The sequence below is a fragment of the Somniosus microcephalus genome, chromosome 17 (assembly GCF_052327205.1).
Source record: "Somniosus microcephalus isolate GS21.2 chromosome 17, FLI_Smic_1.0, whole genome shotgun sequence".
Classification (NCBI taxonomy): Eukaryota; Metazoa; Chordata; class Chondrichthyes; order Squaliformes; family Somniosidae; genus Somniosus; species Somniosus microcephalus.
Genome location: NC_141003.1, coordinates 8,989,097 through 9,007,494, shown reverse-complemented (window position 1 = coordinate 9,007,494; position 18,398 = coordinate 8,989,097). Strand labels below are relative to the sequence as shown.

General features: G+C 46.5%; 1 protein-coding gene across 4 annotated transcripts in view; it reads right to left on the bottom strand.

The window, feature by feature from the left end:
• Positions 1–18,398, bottom strand: part of cfap54 (cilia and flagella associated 54) — an 859,633-nt gene that overhangs the window by 748,715 nt on the left and 92,520 nt on the right. For all 4 annotated transcript variants that reach the window (XM_086009903.1, XM_086009902.1, XM_086009901.1 and 1 more), the window contains 2 exons: positions 11,800–11,950; positions 845–948 (listed from right to left, as the gene is read on the bottom strand). In XM_086009903.1, coding sequence (XP_085866029.1) covers positions 845–948; positions 11,800–11,950 — 255 coding nt within the window. The remainder of the gene's footprint in view (positions 1–844; positions 949–11,799; positions 11,951–18,398) is intronic.

Genomic DNA, 18,398 nt, shown 5'->3' with positions numbered 1-18,398 from the left:
AGCCTGGATTATGAGATGAAGATGGAGTGGGACTTGAACTCACACTCTTGTGACTCAGAGGCGAGATTGCTACCACTAAACCACAGTTGAGAATATAAGCTTTGGAACCCATCAATTAGATGTAAATTGAGGTTTAACTTTGCACTATGAGTTGCAAGGCTACAGACTACATTTCCATTAAGTACAATGGATGCAGGATAGTCCCCACCACTTGCACCACCAATGCTTATCATGGGCAGCCGCTTATATCGGGCAAATAGAGCTAACTATTTGCCATTACCCTAGGAGTCAATTACAAAGGCGCCGCTTATAATATAATAAGCTCGCTGAATATTTCAGGCAGTTCAATAAGTTCTTACCCTATACTTACCCATTGAAAATGCTCTGCTGATTTTAGCCAAAGTTGGGGTTCAAGCAGTTTCATTCAGCTGTTCGCACCTGGTTAAAATGCAATTACCTTAGTGATAAGATTCTGGACGTAACCACTAACAATTAGGAGGGATAGTTGCTATGTGAGATTTCCTCTTTTTTTAAATATGTTGATTACTTACCATTTTGGTTTTACCGTCCACCATGAATAGCGGGCAAATCGCGTCAACACCACAGGTGGATGATCAGCCAGGCTCGAGGGGCTGTATTGGCCAACTCCTGCTCATATTTCTTATGTTCTTATGTTCTATAAGCAGGGACTGTACCTGTATAATCTTTTAAGAAACAAAAGGGCCTATTCCTGATCAGGAAGGAACGAAAGGCAGCATGGAGACTATCTGGATGGGACAGAGAACATTTTATCAATCCTATTTCTTTTATGTTCTTCCATTTACAACGAGATAATATAACTCACCATTAATATGTTAGTTGGAGCACAGTGTTCTGTTTGCATAGACGTTGCTGGAGTTTGTGTAGATGTTGCTGTATCACTTTGAGTCTCATGTATAATAGGTATACCTGTCAAGGCAAGTATTGAAATTGATAACAAAGTGTTTATGTTATAAAATAATAACTAAGGAAGTACTTACCCCTGAACGGAATACCCACTAAGTCTTACCTCCCCATGCATAAGCTGATACTAAATCTTTAGAATATACAAACATCCATGTTTTAGCTTTGTAACTCAGTGAACAATTAGCATCAATATAAACGGTGCAAAATTCAGATTCATAGCGCCCGTTTTTTGGGCACTATGTGTGCCCTTAGAGGTCCAATATGACATTTGTTGTGCACACGCACACTTGTGGGGCAAATCGCACCAGACACCATATGATGAGAGTGTTACCACGTGCACAGTGAACGTCTGCTGGAAGTATGCAGAGCAGGCAGATCATGACATCAATCAGCGTGCGTGCAAAGCTAATTTGACATCAGCGCTGCCATTTTGGAGCTCAACGCTCCAGCTAATGTCCTCTCTTAACCACGCACAGCAGAACACACGTTCAACAGCAGGGAGGACCCCCCACCAGCACTATTTAAAGGGATTATCAACTACTTACAGGTGAGTTGCTGATTGATTTCTTCTGGTTGTTGGAACGCTTCGACAAGTATTTGGTGCTTTCTATAGTTGTTTAAAGTTGCCAAAGTCTACAGGAGGTGGTGTGGCAGGTGCTGAAGGAATTTTGCCTGACTTCAAGGCTTCCGCACAAACCATTTGCTGCCATACATGCATGCACTAGAAGGAATTCCCCTTGAAATACAGCATGACTTTGAGAATGAACAGAGGACACGCAGAGCAGAACAAGCTGCTGGAAGAGGGGGGAGTAGGGGGAGAGAAGGGCTCTCTGCAGGAGTCATATCCACCCAGGGTGTTCAGGGAGCAATTCTCCTACCTGAATCGCAGAGGAACAATGTGTGAGACGTCTGTGCTTCAGTAAGGAGGTTGTCACTCATACTGCCACCTGTTGCAGCCACAACTGCAGAGCAGGGCGAGGACCACATTACCAGTGGCTATGAAAGTGACTGTGGTGATGAACTTTTATGCGTCGGCCTCCTTCCAGGCTGGAGCTGGAGATATTTGCAATATCTCGCAGTTTGATGTCCACTGTTGCATGAGGGAGATCACTGAGGTTCTCTATTCAAAGAGAGCTGACTACATTTCATTCTCTCTTGCCAGAGAGCAGCAGGCGGAGTGAGCACCCAACTTTGCTAGGATTGCAGGCTTCCCCATGGTGCAGGATGCCACTGACTGCACACACATCGCTTTGAGGGCGGCGCATGTCAACTGCCATGTAACGGAACTGAAAGGGATTTTTCTCCCTCAACATTCAGCTGGTGTGCGACCATAGGCCGCGAATCATGCAGATCAATGCCCGGTATCCTGGCAGCAGTCATGATGCCTTCATTCTGTGGCAGTCCACTGTGCCATCTGCATTTCAGCCACCATGGCAAACCAAAGGGTGGCTACTGGGTGACAAGGGCTATCCACTGACGACATGGCTCATGACTGTGGTGCGCAACCCATGCACACGTGGGCAGCATGCATTCAATGAAAGTCATGCTACCACACGAAATGTGACAGAGCAGACCATTGCTGTGCTGAAACAACTCGGCAGAACTTACGGTCCCTACGGGTGTGTACGCGCTGTGTACTCTCCCGTAGGGCCAATGGAAATGCTGGTTTTAGGCATGCACTGCGCATGCGCTGGAAACTGGCATTTCTGATCTGTCAAGAAAGCTCTCGACAGGTCCTCCGGCTGTGCTGGAGAAGGGCCTCTGTGGGCGGAGAGTTCTGTTTTTTGGAGACCCTCCGCCCGCAGAAAACACTTAGGGGGAGAAATTCGGTTGGTTGCGCCACCGATTAACGCCTAAAGAGGCCGAGAAGTGGGGCGTTAGCCAATTTCCTAGCGCCTCGCCCCATATTGAGCATGCATTTAGCGCCAGCGCTAAATCTTAGCACCCGCTCATGGGCGCAGGCTGATTATGATGTCATTTGAGTGTGCAACGCCTTTTGGGCGCCCCCCTCCGTAGCGCCTGGCGCTAATAGTGACAGCTTACCTGGGCCTTACCAAGTCGCTCTCGGGCTGGAGGAGCATTATTTAAAGGGGACTGGTGTGTTTTAAAAGCGGCAGCCATTTTTGGAGCACAACTTCCTCGAGAGCTACAAAGAGTTGCTGAGCTGCACACAGAGCTATTTGACCACTGAGCCAGCGCAGGCAGACGATCTTCAGCCTTCTGACCATCACCTTGCTGTTGGTGAGCCTTGACAACGGGGAACCTTCCTGTGGGCACTTATTATGGGGGCTGCATTGGAGGGGAATGTCCTGCTGCTGAATCATCTGGAAAGGGCACTGAGATGCTGGGAGAGGGGGGCGGGCACGGCCAGACGGAGGAGGGCCAACAGACGTCGCCACAGCAGACCTTACGCTGGCAGGGTTTTCTGACAGCAGTTTTCCTACATGAACATGCCGGAGGAGCAGTGTGTCAGAAGGCTGCGATTTAGAAAGGGGGTGGTGACTGAGCTGTGCCAGCTGCTTCAGCCAGATCTGCAGCCTCAGATAAGGTGCAGGACATCTCTGTCGGTGGCTGAGAAGATGCCTGCTGGCCTGAACTTCTACGCGAGCGGCTCTTCTCAGGCTGCGCGTCAGAGGCTGATCAGAAGTAGCTTCTAGGCCCCTCTCACGGAATGCTTGCTGCCATTCCAAGAAGAGGAATGGAACCGGTCTGATACCCCCAAGCCTGTGAAGGGCAAGATGCATGTAAATAGCAGGCATGGCCATTGTAAATGAAGCAAGTGTTTCATTACACAAAATGTGGTTCCTTCAAACATGAGAAAGCTACAGCAACAGAAAGCAAAACTAATACACTGACACATAGCTGCCTCTCACACCCGGGAGACTGTCCAAAACATAAATCACATTCCGACCATCTTCCTTGGCCTTGATTCCACTGCGCCAACCAAAGCATCCAATGCCCCATCAGTGAGGCGTTCCGCCCTCTGCCTCACCCTTCCCATGTCTTGCTAGGCTGGTGCGCCACAGGTAGGCTCCCACCACTTTGAAGGCCTACAAGGCAGTGAGTGTGTCTGGTGATGCCAATTGACCTGCCCCTTTAAGAGCTGGCCGGCGTCAGTGTGTCTCAGGGAAAGTGATTATTGACAGCACCTTCGCTGCGCCCCGCCGCCGCGAAATTGGGTTGCGCCGCCGGGTTAGCGCCTTAAGAGTAGTGTGCAGCGCCTGATTTAGCGCCGCAATCACGTTTTGGGGCGCTGCAACCCAATCGCGTTAGGTGGCGCTAAATTGCACCTGGCGCTAAACTTTGCGCATAGCCAGGACCAGCGCCCCAAACGCGGCTATACCGAATTTCTAGGTCTTACAATTCTTGCGCCTGGTAAAAGCAGGCGCAAGGCCTGCTTTTACCAGGATAAGAGTTGAAAAAAGTAAAAAAAAAAAAATCCACTGATTTATCATTTAAAAAATACTTTAAAGAAAGGTAAGTTTATTTTTAGCCCCGTTAAAAACTTAAATTTTTTTTTCAAAAAATAAAATTTTTGTTTAAAATACTTAAATTATGTCATTTAAAGCCATTTTAAAAATGTGATTTTTAAAAAAAATGTATTTAAAGTTTTACTATGTTTTGGGGGTGATCTCTATTCATATATTTGACAGGGCTTCCTGTCAAATGTATGAAGGGAGATTCCCTTCTCTGATTGACTCCCCATGGCCCACGTGATCCCAGGGACGCTGCGAACTGCCTGCGCCCCTGGGATACGTGGGCACTGCCACCGGCAGTTTGGAGAGGCCCAGCAATGGAACTCTGCGCCTCCCGGGAGCCCTCCGGTCCAGGCGCAGATTTTTCCAGATCACAGCCCTCTGCCCGCGGGAGGCCTGCGAACAGAATTTCTGGGCCAACGCTTCTGTTGCTGGACCGCTCTAGAGGATCCCTGCATAACTCGGCAGAGCGGGTGTCAAGATTCGTGGTGGTCTGCTGCATGCTGATTTGTGCCCAGGATGAGCTGTGATGTTCCATGACAGAGGGATGGCGAGATGGGGAAGTGGTGAGCAACAGGGATCTGAGGTTTTATTCACTGGAACTGGAGTCTGATGAAGTGCTCACAGACAACCCGTCCGGAATGGGGATCTGCTGCCTGCCTCCTCCCTTCTCCTCCTCCTCCTCCTCCTCCTCCTAAGATGGCCCTGGAACCCGTGGTGACAAGGGCTGCTCCTTCATGATGGCCAAGTTGTGGAGCATGCAGCAGACCACCACGAAATGGGATACCAGCTCCAGCGTGTACTGGAAGGCTCCTCCCGAGTGGTCAAGGCAGTGGAACCGTTGCTTGAGCACCCCGATGGTCTGCTCGATGACATTCCTCGTGGCAGCATGGCTCTCATTATATGAGTGCTGGCCACGAGTGCTGGGGTTGCGGAGGGGGGTCGTCAACCCAGGTCTCCGAGCAGCCACCTTCAGGTTCGGCATAGTGGCTGGAAGATTGCTGGCACACCGGACTGGTGCAAGATGAAGGCATCAAGACTGCTGCCAGGATATTGGGCATTCACCATCATGATGCGCTAGGCGTGGTCGCACAACAACTGCACATTAAGTGAGTGGTAGCCTTTGCAGTTACAGAACATCTTAGGATTGGTATACAGCGCCCGCAAAGCCATGTTTGTGTAGTCAATGGCGCCCGGCATCATGGGGAAAGCCGATATTCGGGCAAGGCCACATGCATGCTCTTCCTGCTTCTCTCTGTTCAGAGAGAAGACAATGAAGTCCTTCTCCTGGAGTACAGAGCCTCTGTGACCTCCCGGATGGATGGCAAACTAGGAGATTTTAGCTATGTCGCCTGCTCCAGACTGGAAAGATGCACTGATGAAAAAATTGAGGGCCATGGTGACCTTGAGGGCCACTGGGAGAACTGTCGTTGCCCTGCTCTGAGGCTGCAAGTCTGGTTGCAGGAGGTGGCAAAGTTCTGTGACCACCACCTTGGTGTAGCGGAGCCTCCGAATACACTGCTCCTGGCTTAGGTGCAGGTAGATGTGCTCCTTGAAGACCCTAAGTGGGTAAGGCCTCCTGCTGAGAGCCCTCCTGCCCCTCCTCCTCTTCCCTCTGCGAGCATCTTGTCCTCTTCTTCGCTGCCTCCGCTCCATCTCCCTGTCATACTTGAGCGTCAGGGGGGCTGCAAGTAGAGCCCCCATGACTGGGAGCAAGTGGTGTGAGCAGAACCCTTTAAATGAGAAGGTGTTCTTCACTTGCAGCAACACTCACCAACTTTAAACAACTCTAGAAAGCTCCAAACTGTTGCACAAACTTACACAGAGCCAGTAGAACTGAAAAGCAAGTCAGCTGTAAGTTGTTGATGATTCCTTTCAATAGCGCTGCTGGGGAGTCCTTCCTGCTGCTGAAAGCATAGTCAACTGGTTGTGATTAGGAGAGGGTGTTAAATGGAGCAGCAACATCTAAAATGGCAGATCATGCGTCAAATCAGCGTTGCACACTCATTGATGTCACGATCTGCCTCATCTAAAAAACTGCAGCGAGCACGGGCAACGGCAGCGCTTCCAACCTAGCCAAAATGGCAGCCATTGCGGGACCTGCTGGAAGTGGGCAGAAGAGAGGAGGCTGCCATCTTTTTCTTCCAAACCGGCCTTAACTGCCGACGCTAAAGGCTCCAATTTCGCAGCCACTAACTTTTAAATTTGAAAAGATGGATTTTCTAACTTTTAGAGTCTACATTCTTTGAAAAATATGCATCCTCTATATAGCATAGGAGTAAACTCAGGATTCATTTGAGGGAAACCATGTCCTTGGTATGCTCATTTAATAGCATTTCAGAGAAAGACTCTGGCTGTGCCATACGTGATATCTATTTCTGTATCATACATAATCTTTGGCCGCCCATTTGGAACACAAATTTGTTTTAACCTATGTTGGGTTAAAATCCTAAAACCCAAAATAATGAATCCCTGCAACCATTGAAATGATGGTCAAGACAGTGTCTGGTCTGTGGAGGATTTATATCTTTGAAATCTATCTTTCTCGATTCAGCATCCTCTATACATTGTACGAGAGTAACCAAGTAATGCAATGGTAGTGACAACAACAAATACAGCGCCTTTAATGTAGAAAAGTATCACAAGACGATTCACAGATGCGTTATCAAAAAAATGGGTGTTGAGCCAAAGGAGATATTAGGAGGGGTAAGAAAAGCTTGGTCAAGGAGCTTTCCATCCCTGGTATCATCTGTGCGCTCTCTACATCGTTAATGTGACACCAAAAACAGCACACAGTACTCTAATTGTATTGCATAACTAATGCCTTGTACAAATTTATCACTTGTTCATTATTTTTACTCCAGCCCTTATTTATAAAACACAAAATGCTATTGACCTTTTCATGGCTTTATCTAGCTGCACTCATATCTTCGGAATTTACGTATTTGACCAACTCGGTCTTCCTCCACACAATTAAGCATCTTTCCATTCAGCATATATTCTCATTCCTTATTTTAACTTCCAAAATGCATTACAACAACAACTTGCATGTATATAGCACCTTTAACATAGTAAAACATCCCAAGACGCTTCACAGGAACATTATCAAATAAAATTTGACTTCGAGCCACATGTTAGGGCAGAAAGAGGAAGGTTCTAAAGAGCGTATTAATGGAAGAGAAGGATGTAGAGAGGTTGAGAGGCTTAGGTAGGGAATCCCAGAGTTTAGGGTCTCGGCAGCTGAAGGCATGGTCGCCAGTGGTAGAGCAATTAAAATCGGGGATGTGCAAGAGGCCAGAATTGGAGGAGCGCAGATATCTTGGATGGTTGTAGTGCTGGAGGAGGTTAGAGAGATTGGGAGGGGCGAGGCCATGGAGGGATTTGAAAACAAGGATGAGAATTTTAAAATTGAGGCGTTGTTCAACCAGGAGCCAATGTAGGTCAGCGAGCACAGGGGTGATGGGTGAGCGGGACTTGGTGTGAGTTAGGATACGGGCAGCAGAGTTTTAGATGAGCTTAAGTTTATGGAAGGTGGAAGATGATTACCTCATATTTCTTCACATTAAATTGCATCTGCCACCTGCCTACCCATTCCACTCTCCTCTCTATGTTCTTCTGAAGTCTTTTACAGTTATCCTTACTGTTATCCTCTACGTTTGTGTTGTCAAAAAATTTCAATTATTTATTCTCTGTCCCAAATCCAAATCAATACATACATTGAGAACAAAATTGGGTCCACCATGACCCCTGGTGTACACCACTTCCAAACCTCCTCAAATCCAAACAGCACCCCTTAACTCTAGCCCATTATTTCCCTTCTGTCAACAAACCTTCTGTCCATAATATTACATTTCCCCTTAGATGCCTACTTGTCAAATAGCTTCTGAAAATCCACAGTCACCACATCTGCTGCATTTCCTTTATCTATCCAATCAATCACTTCTTGAAAAAATACATTAATTTTGTTAAGCATAATTTGTTTTAACAAATTCATGCTGGCCATCCTTGACTAAGCCATGAATTACTAAATGCATGCTTAGTGGCATTCCCACGTCTAGTACGAACAGCTTCTCCCAAAAATCTTCTTCACATGTTCTGTGCTAGAAATAACACAAATCTAGTCAGTGTGTTGTTTCCAGGTTCCTGTATGGGTCTCAATCACATAGGCATTTGATGTTTAGTGACTCTTCCAACATACGGTTTCACTAATTTTTCACAGTTTACGTTTAGTGATGCCATTGTTCCTAAAACTCACTAACAAAAGACTGTTGGCAGCTTGTGAGACCCATGAAAATGTGACTCTCTTGATGCTACAGAGTCTCAGGATGTCGGCAGCAGAACTTTGGGTCTGCATTGACAGCAACTGCAACATAAAGGTGCCTGTAAAATTATTGAAGTGTAGCTACTAAAGTAGACTACCAGACAAAAATGAGCAGGCTAGATTATAGGTCTAAATATTCTATTATACGAAGAGTGAACATATCAGCATGATGACATTAATAAAATGATTAATAATACTGGTGGGCCATTTACATACCTCTCAGCCACCTGTAAAATCCAACATACAAGGCAATTTGTTTTTAAGAAGGCCACTGATAAAAGCTTACATTTATATAGCACCTTATCAAGTCTCAAAAACATCTCTAATCACTTCACGTAAAACGATTGCATTGTGCAGTTACTCAGCAACTATTTTGCACACAGCAAGGTTCTACAAACAGCATTACAAAGCATTTACAGCACAGAAACAGGCCATCCGGCCCAACTGGTACATGCCGGTGTAAATGCTCCTCATGAGCCTCCTCCCACCCCTCTTCATCTAACCCCATCAACATATCCTTCTATTACTTTCTCCCTCATGTTCTTATGTAGCTTCCCCTAAACTGCATCGATGCTATTCGCCTCAACCACTCCCTGTAGTAGCGAATTCCACATTCTAACCACTCTCTGGGTAAAGAAGATCTCCTGAATTCCCTATTGGATTTATTAGTGACCATCTTATATTTATGGCCCCTACTTCTTGTCTCGCCTGCAAGTGGAAACATCTTCTCTATGTCTACCCTATCAAACCCTTTCTTAATCTTGAAGATCTCTATCAGGTCACCCCTCAGTCTTCTCTTTTCTAGAGAAAAGAGCCCCAGCCTGTTCAACCTTTCCTGATATGTATAACCTCTCAGTTCTGGTATCGTGCTAGTAATTTTTTTTTTGCACCTTCTCTAGTGCCTCTATATCCTTTTCATAATAGAGATCAGACCAGACTTGCACTCCAAATGTGGTCTAACCAAGGTTCTATACAAGTGTAACATAACTTCCCTGCTTTTCAATTATATTCCTCTAGAAATGAACCCCAGTGCTTTGCTTTTTTATGGCCTTATTAACCTGCGTCGCTACTTTTAGTGATTTGTGTATCTGTACCCCCAGATCCCTCTGTTCCTCTACCCATTAGATCTTATTTTCCAAGGAGTACGTGGCCTCATTATTCTTCCTACCAAAATGTATTACCTCACACTTATCTATAACAAAGTTTATTTGCCAATTACACACCCATTCTGCAAGTTTATTGATGTCTTCCTGTATTTTGTCGCAGTTCTCTTCTATATTAACTACACCCCCAATTTGGTGTCATCAGCAAATTTTGAAATTGTACTTCTGATTCCAGAGTCCATATCGTTTATGTAAATTAAATGGTGAACAGCAGTGGTCCCAGCACCAATCATTATGGAACAGCACTTCCCACCATTTGCCAATCTGAGTAACTACCTTTAACCTCTACTCTCTGTTTTCTGTTTTGTAGCCAACTTGTTATCCATTCTGCTACTTGTCCCCTGACTCCACATGTTCTGACCTTAGTCACGAGTCTACCTTATCGAAGGCTTTTTGAAATTCAAATATATTACGTGGAAATCCAATTACGTTGAGATGAGTCACCAGTTAATCCGTTTTTGGTGATGTTGGTTGAGGGAGGAATTTTCGCCAGTATACCAGGAGAACTACCTATTTTACAAATTGTGCCAAGGGATCACTAACATCTACTGGAACCAATCAAACAAGCAAAAGGGTTGCAGTTGCAGTTTAACATCTCACCCAACTATACCACCTCCAAAAATACAGCTCTCCCTCAGTATTGCACTGGAGAGTGAGCCTGCATTATGTGCTCAAGTCCTTGATTGCAGCTGAACGCACAACCTTCTGTCTTAAAGGTGAGAGTGTGAGCAACTGAGTCAAGCTAGCATGCAGAGACAACGACCTGGATTTCGCATAGATAATAACAGTGAGGCTAACAGCACTCACCATTATAACGGAGTAAATTGGACAGCAACATCTGGTGCCCGCACATGCAGTTAAACGTGGAAATCCAGAGGTTGCTGTCTGAGATACCCTGCTCCTCCACAGGGTGTGTTGAAACAGTCCTCACTGATAGACTCGGTACTGAAATCAATGCAATGGCGTGAAATTGGGGTTCTTGCCCACTAGTTCCCCACTAAAGACACCAGAAAAAGTTAAGGCTGGTGCATTCAGAAGTAAGTGAATTTTTAACAGCGTGATAAGCGATAATTACTGCCAAATAACCTCTCTGGCCCGGAAAATGTAACTTTATAATTGTGGAGTCTCATTCCTTCAGAAGTTCATTAGTGTTGGAGATTTTTTTCTGCCTGTCTCTTTTATCTTTCTCTTTTAATCCCATCAGTCTTTATTTCACTTTCTGTACGTGATTTAAATCTAACTGATACTTTCTGCTTTATACTTCCTGGTTTAGACTCTGCGCATCTCAGTGAGGATTCTTCAATGTGATTGCTTGAAGGGCCTCACTGTTGCTTGTCCTGCTCACAGATGCCCTGTAGAGGGCACTGCGCCAGATTAGAGCAAGTTTCCACTCTAAAGCCCACAAAAACTTTGTGGGCAGCTATCAGCGAGGTGAATGGCAAGCGCTGTTCCTTCGCCGCTGACCACAAAATTCAGGCCATATACCAACCAATTACAAAATACTGCACAAAATATGTAGCTTTTCCAAAGAAGAGCAGGGAGTTCTCCCAGGTATCCTGGCCAATATTTATCCCTTAACCAACATCACTAAAAACAAATTATCTGGTTATTATCACGTTGTTGTTTGTGGGACCTTGTTATGCACAAATTGGCCACTGCGTTTCCTACATTAAAACAGTGACTACATGTCAAAAGTACTTCGCTAACTGTAAAATGCTTTGGAACTCCCTGAGGTTATGAAAGGCGCTATATAAATGCAAATCTTTTTTTTTAATTTGATTTGTTATTATGTGAGTAGATATAAAAATTTACCACTGTATGTATACACACATTGTCAGCAATAAAACATCTCACGTTTCTTCATCTATTTGTGTCCTATGATTAAATACTATACCTGGCTTCTTCTTGGATTTCACACTTGAATCTGCCAGACTTTCAAGCATCCCCACTGAGCACAGTGTAATATCTGCCATCACTACAGGGTCGACGTCCCCGATTTTGCACCAATGAGTCACTTCTTGAAGTAGGGACAGGATATAGAGCCACTGAAAAAAACCAAGAAAAATGCATAGATGTCAGTAGTGTGAAAAAGTAAACTGCTGTCTTAGTACTGAAAACCAAAGAAAGAAAATGACTTAAGCACAAAAAGGGCAGTAAATATTTTTGCTGGTGTTCTCAAAATAATAGTTAATACAAAGTTCACTACGTTGGACCACCAATTCCAGATGCCATGTAGGGCTGGACACATCCACAATCATCCCATATACTGAACTTCCAACCTCAGTTACAGCATCTGAGGCTAGAAGCTTGCCTACATTAAAAAAGGGAAAATTCAGATGGACTGTGACCCCCAGGTTATTTTATACACCGCCTGGTGGCTGGGTTGAAAGCAGATTTAGTGGAGGCATGGTGTCAGGGCATTCACCCACCTTCTCAGCCACTGATATTGTTTGACGAAGGAGGAATAACTTTAAAAAGTGAAAGAAAATTTCCGCCAATGGAAAGTAGTTAAAATTTTCAGCTGAAACCAAGCTGTGGGCTAAGAGGAGCCTGCTAAAATCTTACAAAAACAGTTCAACAGGACTGAGAAGTGGAAAGTGAAGTTTATTATGGACAAATGAAAGAATCTGCATATTAGATGTAACAGTAGCAGGCACGAATACTCTATAGGAAAGATAGATCTTGGCAGGGAAGAAGTTGAGAGTCTGCAAAAATCTAGGCTGACACTCCGGTACTGAGCAGTACTGAGGGGTGCTGCACTGTCGGAGGTACCATCTTTCAGATGAGACGTTAAACTGAGGCCCCATCTGCTCTCTCGGGTAGGCATAAAAGATCCCACGGCACTATTTTGAAGAAGAGCAGGGACGTTATCCCTGGTGTCCTGGCCAATATTTATTCCTCAATCAACATCCCGAAAAAACAGATTATCGGATCATTATTACATTGCTGTTTGTGGGAGCTTGCTGTGCACAAATTGGCTGCCGTGTTTCCTACATTACAACAGTGACTTTTTTTATTCGTTTGTGCGATGTGGGCATCATTGGCAAGGCTAACATTTATTGCCCAGCCCTAATTGCCCTTGAGAAGGTGGTGGCGAGTCCATGTGGTGCAGGTACTCCCACAGTGCTATTAGGGAGTTCCAAGATTTTGACCCAGTGACGATATATTTCCAAGTCAGGATCGTGTGTGGCTTGGAGGTGATGGTGTTCCCATGCGCCTGCTGCCCTTGGCCTTCTTGCTGGTAGAGATTGCGGGTTTGGGAGGTGCTGTCAAAGAAGCTTTGGTGAGCTGCTGCAGTACATCTTGTAGATGGTACACACTGCAGCCACGGTACACCGGTGGTGGAGAAAGTGAATGTTTAAGGTGGTGGATGGGGTGCCCATCAAGTGGGCTGCTTTGTCCTGGATGGTGTCGAGCTTCTTGAGTGTTGTTGCAGCTGCACTCATCCAGGCAAGTGGAGAGTATTCCATCACACTCCTGACTTGTGCCTTGTAGGTGGTGGAAAGGCTTTGGGGAGTCAGGAGGTGAGACACTCACCGCAACATACCAAGCCTCTGACCTGCTCTTGTAGCCACAGTATTTATGTGGCTGGTCCAGTTAAATTTTTGGTCAATGGTGATCCCCAGAATGTTGATTGTGGGGGATTTGGCAATTGCAATGCTGTTGAATACCAAGGGGAGGTGGTTAGACTCTCTCTTGTTGGAAATAGTCAATGCCTCGCACTTGTGTGGTGCAAATGTTACTTGCCACTTATCAGCCCAAGCCTGAATGTTGTCCAGGTCTTGCTGCACGCGGATACGGGCTGCTTCATTATCTGAGGAGTTGCAAATCCCAATGCTCGCTCTGTATGACTGCCTTCATCACAGGAAAACGTTATATATCTGTTGGCCCTGGAAAATAATCCACCTGTTAACTGCCTCGATATGTCTACTGAGCCAGAAGCAAAGAAATTCAGGACGGTGGTTACTTTAACTGCCAGTGGCATGGCCGACAGGTCCAGCTGGCAGAAGGTTTTCCGCTAGGATGCTGCCGAGGTCGGCGACCACCTGCAGTGTCATCCAGAGCCCCCTAATTCATTGCTCCTCCAAGATGTCAAGGAAGCTGAGCCCATGCCTGCACACCTTGTTGGGTGGGTATGGCCTTGTGCAAGCACTGCCCACTTCCAGCTCCCACCTCAACTTGCTCTTGCTGGTGGTGATCCTCTTCCTCCTCCTCTTCAGCAGTCCAGAACAATGTAGCAATGGCAGTACCAATAATGGACTTCTCCCTCGCGAACTCTAGAGTCTGAAAATCACTATCTGAAGCCAAGTACTTTCACAAAACTATAGCCCACAATGAACTGAGGAAGCACCTGTGAGTGCAGAAATTTTCACATGGGAAGTTAAACACCTAACTAAACATCCTGACCTGAAACGTTAACTCTGTTTCTCTCTCCACGGATGCTGCCTGGCCTGCTGAGTATTTCCAGCATTTTCTGTTGTTATTTCAGATTTCCAGCATCCGCAGTATTTTGCAATTATATCCTGTCAATCCCGCCTGTTTCCCTGGTGATCTTGCCAACCCAAGGGAAACCCATGCTGCAGTATTTAAATTCAATTTGGAGTCCTTATTGCGTCATAGGACCCCGAGGGAGAGAACCGGAGGTGGCCTTCCATCATTGGCCACCTTAGCTGCAGCAGAGGAGGATGCCCTGGAAGTTTCAGGAGTCGCAGAGCAGCTGAAGGTGGGAGACAGAGAGAGGGGGGCATCTCAGCAACCTGGTGACGGAATTAAATCTCGTACAACCACATGGCATACATCAGTCACTCATATTGGGCTGATGTCAGCAGCCAGTGAATGTTCATCATTTGCACAATGGTATCATTACCCATTCTTGATATGACATTTCTAAATCATCTCTTTACTCTCCCACAGGTCCATCAAGAGCCCCCTCCACTGTCCAGGAGGAAGAGGAAGACAATTCCTCGGAAGAGCCTCCAGCCTCTGAGGGTGCACCATCACCAGACTTAAGGGTATACAGGCAGAGGATGAGCTTCCTTAACATGACTGAGTAGCAGTGCCAAAGGAGGCTCAGGTTATCATGCCAGGACGTCGCAGACGTTTGCAGATTGCTGGCACAAGACCTACAGCCCAGAGGAGCAGGAGGCCATGCCTTAGCAGTGGCTGTCAAAGTCACCAGCGCCCTCAACTTCTTCACCTCAAGTTCCTTCCAGGGATCTGCAGCAGACTTTTGCGGCATCTCGCAGTCGGCCGCCCACAGATACATCACACAGGTCACCGATGCCCTGTTTGACAAGTTAGCCAATTATATCAACTTTGCCACTGATGAAGCCAATGTTATTGAGCGGGCGCTGGGCTTTGCCGCTCTGGCTGGCTTCCCACGGGTGCAATGCGTCATCGACTGCACACATGTGGCCATCAAGGCACCTCATCATCACGAAGGAGTCTTTTTCAACCACAATGGCTTCCAATTCCTCAATGTGCAGCTTGTCTCCAACCATAGCAAGATCATCATGCGCCAAATTCCCTGGCAGCTTCCATGACTCTTTCGTCATTCGCCAGTCCATCCTCTTTCAGCTCTTCGCTCCTCCAAACAGACTTTCCGGCTGGCTGCTTGGAGACAAGGGCTATCCACTGAAGACATGGCTAATGACACCCTTGAGGAGGCCAAGTACTGAGGCCCAGGAGAGAGATAATGAAAGCCATATTTCCACCAGATGTGTCATAGAGCAGACAATAGGCATGCTCAAAGTGTGCTTCAGATGCCTTGACAGATCTGGAAGAGCCCTTCAGTACGCAAGAGCCAGGGTCTCCAGAATCATCGTGGCCTGCTGCGCCCTGCACAACATAGTGCAGCAGCAAGGGTTAGCGCTGCATGAGGAGCAAGGCTCTGAGCGCACAGCCTCTTCAGAGGAGGAGGAGGAAGAGCAGCATCAGCTGGAAGACGAGGAGGAGGAGGAGCAGGAGGAACCTATGGTCCAGATCCCAGCAGCACCCGAGCACACTGCTGCCCGGGAGGCCAGGGATAGCCTTATCATGGCCAGATTTACTTAACTTCAGGCATTACATCCATATGGTTGCCATATGCTGCACCAGGCTCCCAACACCCCACAGCAACACCATAAAGCATCCCTACAATGGCCAGGCCATTCCTTTCACACTGACCATCATTGCAGCAGAGCGTCCTGCGCCCTCCGGCGAGTCGCCTTCACTGCTGTCACTGTCTCCACCATCTGCTCTTGCTCACTTGTGAGTTGTGAGACACCAGGTGACAACCAAGGTGTGCATATCGGCGCTGGTGCTGGATGCGCTTATGTCTAGTGACGGTGTACCCTCAGAGGCTGGAGGCTCTTCCGAGGAATCATCTTCCTCTTCCTCCTGGACAGTGTAGGGGGCTCTTAATGGACTTGTGGGAGAGTAAAGAGATGAGTTAGAAATGTCATATCAAGAATGGGCAATAATACCATTTTGCAAATGATGAACATTCACTGGCTGCTGACATCAGTCCTAATATGAGTGACTGCTGTATGCCATGTGGTTGTATGAGATTTAATTCTGTCACCAGGTTGCTGAGATGTCCCCCTCTCTCAGTCTCCCACCTCCAGCTGCTCTGCGACTCCTGAGGCTTCCAGGGTGACCTCCTCTGCTGCAGCAAAGGTGGCCGATGATGGAAGGCCACCTCCGGTTCTCTCCCTCTCCCTCTTATTGTGGGCTCTCTTCTCCTGCAAGGAGGCAAAGAAGAGAAGTTTGTGTGAGAGTGATGGAATGAGTGTAAGGAACCTGATGGGTAACATCTTTAGAGGGTGACTACGAGGGAGTGTGTTGTGCCAATGCCAAATGGCCTCCTTGTGTGTTGTTAGTTGGTATGATTGCAATAGGATGACGGTGAGTGTGAGGGGTGGTTAGTCAGATGGGGATATGATAATGTCGATAGAGAGGGATGGGTGGATGTGCAAGGTACGTTGGTGTGAGTAATGATGTGCAGGAGCAGGCTTGGGAAAGCAGAGTGATGGGGATGTGATGAGAGGCACAGCAGGATGAGGTTGAGTGTGGCTTTGCACTCACCTTTCCTGATCTAATGAGATAATTGAAGCGTTTCCAGTCCAGGTCCTCCTGGCAACATCCCTGCTGTTGACCTCCTCTGCTATTTGGAGCCAGGCTCCTTTGGTCTGTTGGGGAGGACTCTTCCGCCCATCCGAAGGGAAGAGGACCTCCCTGCGTGCTCTCACTCCTTCCACAAGCATATGGAGGGAGTCATCTGAGAACCTGGGTGCAGCCCTCTGCCTCAGTGCAGTCATGTTTGCAAATGTTTGCAACACTCTAATGGTGCAGTACAGTACCTGCACAATCCTAGATAAACCTTCAAATGCAATGTGGCCATGGTTCCTTTAAATATTCCAGCTAAAAACGCATCATCGATTAAGTCATCAGACCCGCACCATTTAATAGGGCCGGGCAACGCACAGGGCGGCCTTAATAGGTGCCATTAACGGAAAGTTGATCTCAGGAGTGGAATGACATGAGCAGCGGGGCTGCGACCCGCCATGGCGACCGGCCACACCCAACCAGGCATAGAAAATTCCGGCCAATGGTTCTAGCAGTACAACCGAAAACACGATTTGATTTCTCTGTAGCAAACTCACACTGCATGTGTACTTTTAAACAAGTGGTCAACCACAATCCTCAGATCTTGTTCTTGATGAATTACCTTTAACAAGTATCCCTGCATGGTATAGACATACCTGGAGTTTTCTAACCCCAAGTTAATCATACTGGATATGCGCACGTTAAATGTAATTTACCACACATGGGCCCTTTCGCCCAAGTCATCTAAATCATCCTGCAATTTATGAAGTTGTTCTGGTTATTAACCCCTGCAGACATGTTTGTATTACCTCTAATTTTAAAACTGGCTAGATTAAGCCTTCTTCTGGATTATTAATGGAAATGATGCACAGGAAAGATAAAGAGAACACACAGAAAAGAATGCAAGAGGCAGAAGGGATGAACTAGGGCAGGTAGGAGAATGTAAGGAATAATCTGGGTAGCACAGGGAAAATTATGCAAATAACCAAAAGAAATCTCTGAATTTTCATTTGTTTAAAAGTCCAAGAAAGACTAGCTCTACAACAACCAGCTCTAATTATTATGTACAGCAAAATCATAAACACATTCTTTTTGGATGTACTTACAATGGCACCATATATTAAACAACCAGTGCAATTCACCCCCCTCCGAAGTTAAGTACATTGGGGGAGAAATTCCCTACCTTATCGCCACCCGTTTGCGCTGCAATCCTGGCATAAAATGGCAGCCGTCAATCTAACGCTCTTCTCTGGCCCAGGACTTCGCATCCGCCATTTTGGTGAGGGCTTTGTGGCCCTGGTGATGCAAATATCGAGAGCGTGAAGTCACGCCAACTTAACGTCACACTCTGCGAACTTCGACCTCAGCGCTGAGTATAGTGCTGGGTCCTAAGCTCAATCTGAAAAG